Source organism: Castanea sativa, chromosome 7 (assembly GCF_040712315.1).
Source record: "Castanea sativa cultivar Marrone di Chiusa Pesio chromosome 7, ASM4071231v1".
Lineage (NCBI taxonomy): Eukaryota > Viridiplantae > Streptophyta > Magnoliopsida > Fagales > Fagaceae > Castanea > Castanea sativa.
Genome location: NC_134019.1, coordinates 16,753,408 through 16,765,041, shown reverse-complemented (window position 1 = coordinate 16,765,041; position 11,634 = coordinate 16,753,408). Strand labels below are relative to the sequence as shown.

Sequence of the window (11,634 nt, the reverse complement as noted above, 5' to 3'; positions counted from 1 at the left end):
AAGAGACAGAATCTAAGGGGTCATCAACTGAGATGGTGGTTCAAAGGAAGATGACCGCTAATTGCTTTCTGCCTGGAGGACGGTCAACTCCTCAGCAACAAGTTCCCCTCCCCCTGCTCCTCGCAAACGCAAAAGGCAGCAATACACCTCTAAGTCCATTAAGGACCCTACTAATGCGCCCTCAGGCCCATCTCCAATCTCGACTGTCATGCCTTTGGTCATCTAGGAACCACCCTTTGATCTGAGACCCCCTAATATAAAAGGCTCAAACATAGCCTCCTCCTTGGCACCCCCTCATTTGGGTTGGCAGTGTGTCTTTATGCTAGGTGACCGCCCTCTTCCTAAGGACTTTTGCATCTGGAATTAGGCCAGTGGGTAGGGTGGTTGGATTGCTGACAGCCTCGAGTAGGCACTCCTGCTGCCTGATGACATGCAATATTTCGTTGAGGGTAGCGATGAAGCCATCTCCATCAAGCTCAAATGGCATATTATTGCAGTAAACCCCTAACTCCTTCCCCCTTTTATATATCTATACATTACTTCTATTTTTTTTTTTCTAACTTAGCTTTTCTTTTCCTTTCTTTCAATTGTTTTGGTAGCCCACTCAAATGACCCACATATTAGAGGGATGGCTCAAGGGTGCCATGGAAAAGGCTGACAAGGAAAGGGCTCTCAAGGAGGTATCCGAGGCCAATTTATGGGATCAAGCTACCACGCTCGCAATTGTTGTGAGTAGAGTTGCGGAAGTTGAAAAGGCTTGCACAGTAGCTTAGAAGAGGGCGGCGGACCTGGAAGGGAAGATGGGTGATGTCGAGGTGAGGTTGGCTTAGGTCGAAAGTGTGATCACGGCCAGGGATAAGGAGGTGGCTGACCTGAGGATTGTTGTGGGGAAAAGTGAAACTAAATTCTACAATATAGGGTTTGCTGACGCCGAGAACTCTAGTGAGCCCATCATGCTTGAATCTCGGCGCTATGGATTTGAGGAGGGGTGGATGACTGCTTTAAATGCTCTAAGTTTCCTTGAGGACTCTCCTTTTAAGGACCCTGATCAAGTACCCTATCCTAAGGAGTTGCTTCCTCCTCCTTTCCAAACCCCTACTTAGAATGAAGAGGAAGATAACCTCAGTATGAAGGAGTTAGTTGAAGAAATTGACTCTTATGCCAAGGTGATTGAACTTGACATGCTGAGCAACCCCGTTACCACGGAAGGTCAAATGCCGCTATCCACCCTACCGAATCTCGATCCTTAGATGGCCAGTATGAGGGAGTTAGTTGAAGAAATTGACTCTTATGCCAAGGTGATTGAACTTGACATGCTGAGCAACCCCGTTACCGCGGAAGGTCAAATGCTGCCATCCACCCTACTGAATCTCGATCCTTAGATGGCCATAGACGTACCCCCCAATCCTTCTGAGCATACCCAGAACCCTGAAGCTTAAGACTTATTATTTTTTCCACTTTGTTCTTTTTTTCTTTTTTTAGTCATCGATGTTTGGTGCTTAAATTTAGCTTGACTCTTTTAGGTTTTTGTTAAATACAATGGGAATGGATATATTTATTTTGAATTAATTTGGATTGCTTTGCTTTTTCTTTTTTTAATTATTCTTTTATTAATCTTGACTCTCTTTAGATAAACCATGTAAACATTTCTCATATCTTAAAGCAATTCCAATCTTGTGTACTTATCGTGCATGTCTTCCCCCGAGGTCCATTTGGATTGGAATAGGGTAGAACAAGAAGGAAACTTCGGTTTTTATCCATTCACCAATTCTTGCTTTTGCATTTGGAAACTGTTTCTAAGGTTTCCACTTGGTTGGTGAATGGGTGTTATGCCGAGGTTAGATTTCTATCCTTAAAAAGATTTTTAATAAGGTTTCCACCTAGTTGGTGACCGGGTTCAAGCCGAGGCTCGATTTTTGTCATTGAGAGATTTTTAATAAGGTTTCCACATAGTCGGTGACTGAGGCTAGGTTTTTTTTCTTAGAAACTTTTGATAAGGTTTCCATCTAGTCGGTGACCGGGGTCAGGCTAAGGCTAGGTTTCTGTCCTTAGAAACTTTTGATAATATTTCCACCTAGTCAGTGACCAAGGTCAGGCCGAGGCTAGATTTCTGTCCTTAGAAACTTTTGATAAGGTTTCCACCTAGTTAGTGACGGGGTCAGGCCGAGGCTAGGTTTCTGCCCTTAGAAACTTTCGATATAATTTTTGAATAAAGGCCTATCATACTTTGCAAGTATACAATACCATTGATGTGGAGACAGTTAAGTACAACACTCTTTAAAGCTTTACATATTCAATGGTAATATCTTTTTAAGTTCTGCACATTCCATGATTGGAGAAGTGGTCTCTCTTCTAGATCTTCCAAGTGGTATGCCCCTACTCTAGCTATTGCGAAAACTCTGTACGACCCCTCCTAGTACGGCCCCTCTTTACCCTTTGACCGCAGTTGGGATATGATAGACCTAATTTGCTGTAAGAGAAAGCCCCAAAGTGGAAAGGTCTACTTGCTGGTATCCTTTATGGTTTCGGGATATTTAGATAGCAAGAGAGAACAAATTGCTCTCAGATTGGGAGAAATCAATGAAAGCAATGGATCAGACTCTGTCAAGGTGCTTTCACCCTCTTGTTCCTTGGAAGTAGCTTCTGTTAAATCTTCTTTCTCTTGGGAATTTTTGGCATACACCCGATTTGAATCCCCCCTTTCAATGTTAGACTCTATTTCTTCATTGGAAGTCATTTCTTGTACAACATCCTCTAGGGTTGAAGAAGTGACTCTTGCTTTAGGTTAAGCTTGAGGAACAGAGCTTGTAACCTGTCAAAGGTCAAAAATGGAGAAAGGAAGAAAAGTTACCTGTGTCCGGGGTTAAAAGAAAAAGTTACAAGAGTTAGTCACTATAAAGAAAAGAGTGTACCTTGGGCTTCTTGATAGAAGGGGTATTTGCATTCTTCTTTCTCTTAGTGCTTGAAAGTTTGGCTTTTGGAAGGGGCTTCAAAGTCAAATCTTCCTGAAAGATAGGTGGGACATCCACTAGTTGGGCACCACTCTCCCTAAAATTCCTAACACGTTCTCTAATGTCAGAACACCATGACTTAAACCTGGGTGAAGGCAGTCCATTTCTGGTGGGAGAAGTAAAGGGGATTTCAAGACTTGACACTAAAATCTTCTTCCTAATGCCCTACATAGCACCAAGTCCCCAGCACTAAATTCCCTCGATCTTACCCCTTTATCATACCTTTAAGCCATCTTTTGTTAATAGTTTACCAATCAAATAGTTGCCATCTCTTGGCGTTCTTCCAGCAGATCCAGCAGCTCCGTCATTAACTCATCGTTGGCAGCTGGAGAAAAGTCTGAGACTCTCATACTAGATAGGCTTATCTCCACAAGTATGACTGCCTCGGCTCCATAGGTCAGGGAATAAGGGGTTTTGCCAGTTGAACTTCGAGGCGTTGCTCGGTAAATCCATAGCATGCTTGGCCATTCCTCGGTCCACCAGCCCTTTACTCTCTCCAACCTCTTCTTTAACCCACTCACGATTGCCTTGTTCATTGTCTCGGCCTATCCATTACTCTACGAATACGTTGGGGTCGTGTACGTGCAAGTTAGATTTAAGCTTATATAGAGAAGTGAAATAAGTTATCTAATAGTACATCTACATGAGAAAGCTCAAAAAGATGTAAGTTTTGACATAACACTCAAACAAGAAAAAAAAAGTGATGATAGGACATGAAAAAGACATACATTTAAACAAGAAGAAGAAACTAATTGCTAAAAACACCAGATGTACGTGGAAAACCCTAAAGAAGGGACAAAAAACCACGGTTCGAGCAAGAAGGTAACATTCTTGCTTGGCTCTGCTTGTATTGTGTGAAAAGATTAGTTTAAAATTAGGTTGCCTTTCTTTCCTACCAACTCTTCACTTTTATTTCTAAAAATATCTAATTGTGTTCTTGCGCTAATAGCACAGCTACATGTATCTTTTATACTCTAAGGAATATGGCTGAATACAAGGATAGGTGTCAAGTCATCATTTTTTATTTTGGATCTTCTCACAGCTGTGATATTATCTGCTGACTAGGGGATAAGAACTACGCTGACGTGGCACTGGGACCCGTAGGTAGGTAGCTTTGCCACTGCTTGGGAGACAAGTCTTGAACATTGAGAGGGACATCAGGAGTACTGTGATTGGTACACATGTCTCTAAGGTGATTCATTGTGCATTAAACCAATAAGGGGTGTCCTCATAGCCTCTGACCTTAAAAAGTCACTATCTCCCTTTTTGTGAGTGCTTGAGTATTATGTCAGGTGTAAATCTTACTTCCTTCCCAATGCAGTCACGCCTTTAGCACGGACCAAGACAAGATCCCTTAGTCAACGCTTCCTCTCCCCTTGCTCATAGCCACTCCATGTGTAAGGTCAAGATTCAACCACTTATGCATTCCCCTATGCCTTAGTGGTGTTATGTACATTAGCCCTCTGACTGTCAATGGCGTTTAATGGTAAAGCACTTTGACAGTCACATTGTATTGGTATTAACTTAGTTTTCTCCCCATGCTGACATGTGTTAATTTTGAAAAGGTGTCTCCCTTTTTGAACCATTCTCGTTTGGTGGAAAAATATTAACTTCTCAAAGTATAAAAAGGAAAAGAAAATATTTCCCTTCCTTATTTTTCTCCTTTTCCCTTATCTTCTTCTTCTCCTTCTTTAACCCGAAACCTAGAGTTCTTCTCACACACAAAATCATGGGTGTAAAATGTGGTTTAAGATCTAGTTCTGCCAAATTTTCGGAGCCTTCCGCTTCAAAAGGCAGTAAACCCCTACTAGGAGGAGGTGAAAATCCTTCCATAGAAGAACAATGGATCATCCCTCCTTTCTTCAAAGATTACCTATTTGACAAAAGTCTTGATTGTGATTCAGCCCCCTGTTCTGATGATCCTCCCTTCACAGCATGTGGGGAACCTGGTGATCTTCTGACTATGGATTCGGAATTGAAGCATATTCCTAGGCTTGGCACTTGCAAAGGAGATTTTCCTCCCACCATAGATGTGGTTTTTAAATCTCACATTTTAGTTTCTAGAGGTTAGAGAAGCTGGTGTCGAAAAGTGTTGGCTGATCCTCCCTTCATGGACATCTTGCTAAGGGTGAGACTTGTGGAGACCATTCTTATGTTTTCTAACCTAGAGTTCAGCAAAGATAGTGAAAGTTTGCTATCTCTTTTGTACCGATGAAACTTTGTCACGCATATATTCTTCATAGGGTGTCAAGAAATCTCTTCATCTCTGGAAGATGTCTATGAGATATTGAAGCTTCCCCTGTTCAGAGATGGCAAAGTAGTTAACATTTCTTTATCTCCTAATGAGTCTAAAGCTGTGAAGTTCCTTGAGGATGCAGTGAAGAAAGCTTTAAAGAAACCGGTTCTAAAGGTAGCAAGGAAAGGTAAAACCCCCAATGAGGAAGTACCAGAGGATACTAATGTTGGTGGAGACAAAGGTTCTAGAGCCAACTTCTAGGGATGGATCAGATACTTTTGAAGGGAGTATGCTGATGGCGTAGATGAGGAAGCCAATGGAGACTCCCTGAAAGAAGGTACCGACTTTGTTGTTGGTGAAGGTAACTCTAGTTCTTACGAACTTGAAGCCTTTATTGCCTTTTTAATTTCTCGCCATCTATTTGAAGGATATCCTCATGAAAAGATTCTAAGTAGACATTTCCCTTTAGCCGTTAAACTAGCTAGAGGACAATCCTCTCCCCTTGCCCCCTATTTTCTAGGAACTTTGTATTCCCACCTAGATCACTTTACTCTTGACTTGCAACGCTCCTGGGGTAGATTTCAAGTTGAAACTTTTGTACCCGTCACTTTTTTACAAATATGGTTGTGGGAACACTTTTATGCCCCTGTCCCTAGAATGTTGAGCTCCTATAAAACCAATCTGTCATCACCCCAAGGCTTGCCATGCTCTTGGCGTTGGAACAAAGTGGCAGTATCTTCAAACAGTTTCCTTAGTAAAGTGTTGGATGGCCCTACTGATTGGACAGCTAGACCTTACTCTATTTTGGAAGGTGGACTTCCTCTATTGTTCACTTCCTTAGAAAACATTTATGGTTCTCCTTACAAAGATGCCCCCTAGTCTAGGGAAGAACTTTCTTTTGTTGCTTGTGCTTTTCCTTCACATCTCCAGGCACGTTTTAAAGATTAGTATGAAACTCAAACCTACAACCCCCATAGGTTTGCCCACCAATTTGGTTTTAACCAAGGCATACTGGGAAATTTCTCTACTTTATCTTTTCCGGCTATAGTGGTCTCTCTAGCATTTAAAAAGGAAAATCTCATCAAGATTTTAGTGTCAAGTCTTGAAATCCCCTTTACTTCTCCCACTAGAAATGGACTGCCTTCATCCAGGTTTAAGTCATGGTAGTCTGACATTAGAGAACGTGTTAGGAATTCTGGCGAGAGTGGTGCCCAACGAGTGGATGTCCCACCTATCTTTCAGGAAGATTTGACTTTGGAGCCCCTTCCAAAAGCCAAACTTTCAAGCACTAAGAGAAAGAAGAATGCAAAAATCCCTTCTATCAAGAAGCCCAAGGTACACTCTTTTCTTTATAGTGACTAACTCTTGTAACTTTTTCTTTTAACCCCGGACACAGGTAACTTTTCTTCCTTTCTCCATTTTTGACCTTTGACAGGTTACAAGCTCTGTTCCTCAAGCTTAACCTAAAGCAAAAGTCACTTCTTCAACCCTAGAGGATTCTGTACAAGAAATGACTTCCAATGAAGAAATAGAGTCTAACATTGAAAGGGGGGAATAGAATCGGGTGTATGCCGAAAATTCCCAAGAGAAAGAAGATTTAACAGAAGCTACTTCCAAGGAACAAGAGGGTGAAAGCACCTTGATAGAGTCTGATCCATTGCTTTCATTAGTTTCTCCCAATCTGAGAGCAATTTGTTCTCTCTTGCTCTCTAAATATCCCGACACCATGAATGATACCAGCAAGTGGACCTTTCCACTTAGGGGCTTTCTCTTACAGCAAATTAGGTCTATCATATCCCAACTACGGTCAAAGGGTAAAGAGGATTGTCTTGCTCTCCCCCTTGATAATTTCCTTTCCGCATTGAGTGAGGTTGAGAGCCTAAGTGTCAATGTCGGCTAGTTAAAAAGCCGTGTCATTGCATTGAGGGACTTAAAGAAGGCAGGATCCTCTGTTCATGCTTCCTTGCCCTCACTTCATGAATTAAGAGTTAAGGAGAACTCGTGTATCAACAAAGCAAAGGAAGCAGAATCAGCCTTACAGGTGCATGTCACTTCAATCACTTTGCTCCAGGAATCTATCAAAAGGCTTCAGGTGGAATTAACATCCCAACAAGAAGCAAGTTCTGCCATTCAAGCTCAAATAGAAGGTGTCACTATAGAACATAACTCTTTAAAGAAAGAGATTGAGAAGTTGGAAGGCGAGCTAGGAGCTCTAAGCCATCCAGAACTCTATCTTGAAAATTTTAGTTCTCTCACAAACATTCTCTAATTTTCAAGTTGTAATATTTATATATTTTTTGTTCTTGGAAGGCCATTGGGTTGTACTATAAACTTTACCATGCCTTATTTTGCCAAACTATTTAGACTTCGCATGCGTATTATGAACAATAGCATATGAAATAGCTACATATAAGTCTTTGTGTTTATAATAGTATGAGTTTTGTTAAACACAAAATTAGTTTGACATGATGGCCACAAAAAAATATTTTTACAAGATTAAGCATGATATTTCTTAAGGTGAGCTCTACTAATAGGGCTATACGCCTTTATACCTGCTTGATCCTTTAGCCAATAATGTATTGTTGAATGTGCCTCTTCTACTATGTATGGTCTTTCCCATTTTGGAGAAAACTTATGTTTAACAGGTCCAGCTACTCCTCGTACATGTGGTGCAGTCTTCCAAACAAGTTCTCTCACTTGAAACTTTCTTTCTCTAACTTGGCCTTCATGCTAGCCTGGTAAAGGCAATCATGAAAGGTAGCATCGTCACGCATTTTTTCCACGATTTCCAAAGTGTCCTTCTAGGTATTCCTTCAATATCTGCCAATTTTACTGTTGGCTTTACTAAATCTATTGAGATGATAGCCTCTGTGCCATAGACTAGAGAAAATGGTGAAGCTCCTGTAGCTTGTGATTTGGCTGTCCTATGAGCCCACAAAGCTATAGGCAGTTCCTCCTTCCACCCCTTTCAATTTTCCTTAGTCATTTTTCCCAATATCTTCAGTAATCCTTTGTTAGAGGCCTCAGCTTGACCATTTCCTTTGGGATAATAAGGCGTCGATGTCGTGTGAGAAATGGAGTACCATTCTGTTAAACGGCGCACATCCTTGTTCAGGAATGGTGTGCCATTGTCAGAAATAATTTTGTTGAGTACCCCAAAATGACATATTATATTCTCCCTCAAGAAATTAGCCATTAAGCTACCTGTTGCCTTCTTCATAACCACAACTTCTACCCACTTGGTAAATAGCTCAATGGCTACCAGTATCCATGTACATCCTTCAGAGGGGGGTTTATAGGTCTTATAAAATCCAGCCCCTAGCTATGGAATGGATATAGAGCCACAGTTGGATGAAGACTTTGATGGCTGGTCTATATTTTGTATCCTCACTTTTGGCATTCTTGACATTTCCTTGCAAAGTCTTGAGCATCCCTTTACATTGTGGGCCAGTAATTTCCCTAGTGCAAAGCCATTTGCCATAGCTTCCTCCTACTAGGGTGTCCTGCTGGTTCTCCCTCATGCAAGTCTGAAAGAACGCCATTGACTTCCTTAGCAGGAATGCTTACCATCCATCTCCCTTGGAAACTTCTCTTGAATAATTTCCCATCTACCACTTTAAACGTGGTCACATATTTTTTCAGCTTTTCTCTTTGTACCCAATTAGCAGGTAATACATCCTGTAAAAGGTATCTCAAGTATAGATCCTACAGATCTTCTTCCAGCAGTTCATCATTAAGTACCTCTACTTGGTTTAGAGGAATGATAGAACAAGTTTTACAACTCCGTTGTTCTTCCTTAACATCATTGGCCATTTCTAGCCAGAAGACCCCTAGCCTTTATAGTCTTCTATATAGGCTGACATCAAGATTTACACCACAAATATCATAGTGCAATCTGTGCAACATGGTCAGTCCCTCTTGCCTTGAGACACACTTCATTAGCAAACCCTCTGCTCCCCTGAGAAACAAATCTCCATTGATCTTATGGAAGTCTTTCATATTTACTAGTAACTCTGACCCAACATACTTCTCTAGAGCCATTGCTCTCAACAAGGGCTCTCGCCAATCTTGAGGGAAGCATAGCTCTTCTTGAATTAAACCAGGTTGTTTCTCAACTCAGAGTGTCATCATTTCCTTCTTTAATACGACTTAGTGGCTAGGGTAGCTAGCGAGTCAACAAGCTTGTTTTCATTCTTGTTTACCACTTTGTACTTTATGAAAGTAAAGTGTTCCATATTCCTCTGCACTGCAACTCTATAAGCAGCCGAGCTAGGATTCTTTACTCTATGAATTCCCTCAACCTGTCTTATCACCAACTCAGAATCACCAAACACTTTTAACCTTTTTACTTCTAATCTACTGGCAACCTTTAGCCCCACCATAAAGGCTTCATATTTTGCTTCATTGTTAGAGCAAAGAAAGTGCAATTTATAGGCAAACATATACTCCTCCCTTGGTGACTTTAAGACTACTCCTATCCCTCCCCCTTGAAATGTAGATGACCCATCCAAATGCATTGACCATTCCTGCTCCTCTGTCACCATAACTTCCTGCAGGGGAGGTGAAAATCACTTGTCCCAGGAAAGTTAGCCAGCAGATCAACTACTACTTGGCCTTTGATGGCAGTTGGTCTTATGCATTCAATATCAAGGCATGATGCCAGGATGGCCCATTGTGCCATTCTCCCTGATAACTGAGGGCGTGTCAAGAGGTACTTCACGGGATTGCGCTTAATCACCTATTGCACATGATGCCCTAGGAAATAATGATTAAACTTTGTCATAGCAAAGACTAGAGACAAACATACTTTCTTAGCAGTTGAGTATCTTAACTCTAGTCCCTTCATAACTCTGCTAATATAATACATTGGCTTCTCTACTCCTTCTTGCTCCTAAGCTAATAATGCTCCTAAGGATTGCTCCGTATTAGCTATATACAACAACAAGGGTTTTCCAGGTATAGGGGCCACCATGGTGTGGGGATCCGCCAATATCATCTAAATTTTCTTAAATGCCTTTTGACATTGGTCACACCATACAAAAGTCACTCCTTTCTTTGTCTGCTCCATGAGAGGTTTTAAAATCTCAACTAGGCCTGGAATGAATCTTCTTAAATAAGAAACTTTTCCCACAAAGCTTTTCAACTCCTTCAAAGTTGTAGGAGGACTAAAGGTAGTTATTGCTTTGGCCTTGTAGGGTCCAAATCAATCTCTCTTTGATGAACAAGAAATCCTAAGAACTTCCCTGATGATACCCAAAAGGCACACTTGGAGGGATTCATCCTTAAGTTGTGTTCCCTGCATCTTTCAAAGACATGTCTTAGATGCACCAAATGCTCAAAAGGATTCTTTGCCTTCACCACTAGATCATCAACGTAATCTTCCACCTGCTTATCAAGCATATCACGAAAGTTCAAAGTCATAGTTCTTTGGTATGTTGCACCTGCATTCTTCAATCCAAAAGGCATCACCATATAAAAATAGTTTCCAAAGGGTGTTCTAAAGGCAGTTTTCGAGGCATCTATTGGGTCCATAAAGATTTGATTATACCCACTACAACCATCCATAAAGGAGAAACGTTCATGACCAGCCGCTGCATCTACCAAAATATCAACATTAGAAAGTGGAAATTCATCATTTGTACAAGCTTTATTGAGATCCCAAAAATCTACACAAATTCTTATCTGACCTTTTTTCTTCTTCACAGGAACTATGTTAGCTAACCAACTTAGGCATTCAATCTCTTCAATGAATCTTGCCTTTAAAAGCTTTTGTACTTCAAGTTTTATCTTTTCCACCACATCCAAACGATACTTCCTTGGTGGCTGCTTCACAGGTTTGACATTAGGATCCACCTTTAACTTGTGCGTTACCATGTTTGGGCTCAAATCTAGCATTTCTTGATAACTCCAAGCAAAAACATCATTGTATTCCCTCAACAAGGCTACCAACTTTTCTCTCTCTTCTTCAGAAAGACCCTTGCTGATTTTTACTGGCTTTTTACTTTCCTCTCTATCATTCAGATCAACCTCAACAAGTTCTTCCTATACATTCTTAACGACATCATTCATGCACTCAGGGGATTCTTTCACAAACTCCTCAGCTACATGAATTTCCTTTGGCTGTTGTGTCGGATTAAGGGAATTAGGCTCGCCATCCTCCTCATCCCTTTCCATCAATCTTCAAAATTCATATATCAGCCGGCCATCAAGCCCAGCAACCTTTCTTATCTTGGGAGGCTTTTCTAGTTCTACCACTTTACCATCATCTTCTTCCTCTATTTGCAGAGCAATAGGATTAAAAGGAAGAATCTTATTTTCACCCTCAGGCTCATACTCTTGATATAAAGCTGCCTCTGCAAAATGAAGCTCTGCTCTATCAAAAGGCAT

The 11,634-nt window shown here is 41.1% G+C and overlaps 1 protein-coding gene across 1 annotated transcript; it reads right to left on the bottom strand.

The window, feature by feature from the left end:
- Window positions 1–9,386: 9,386 nt before the first annotated feature.
- On the bottom strand, window positions 9,387–11,634 carry LOC142644050 (uncharacterized). Its single transcript, XM_075818736.1, has 4 exons — window positions 11,467–11,634; window positions 10,576–11,289; window positions 9,857–9,985; window positions 9,387–9,797 (listed from the first exon to the last, which is right to left on the bottom strand). The coding sequence occupies exons 1-4, from the start codon at window positions 11,632–11,634 to the stop codon at window positions 9,387–9,389; spliced, it is 1,422 nt and encodes a 473-aa protein (XP_075674851.1).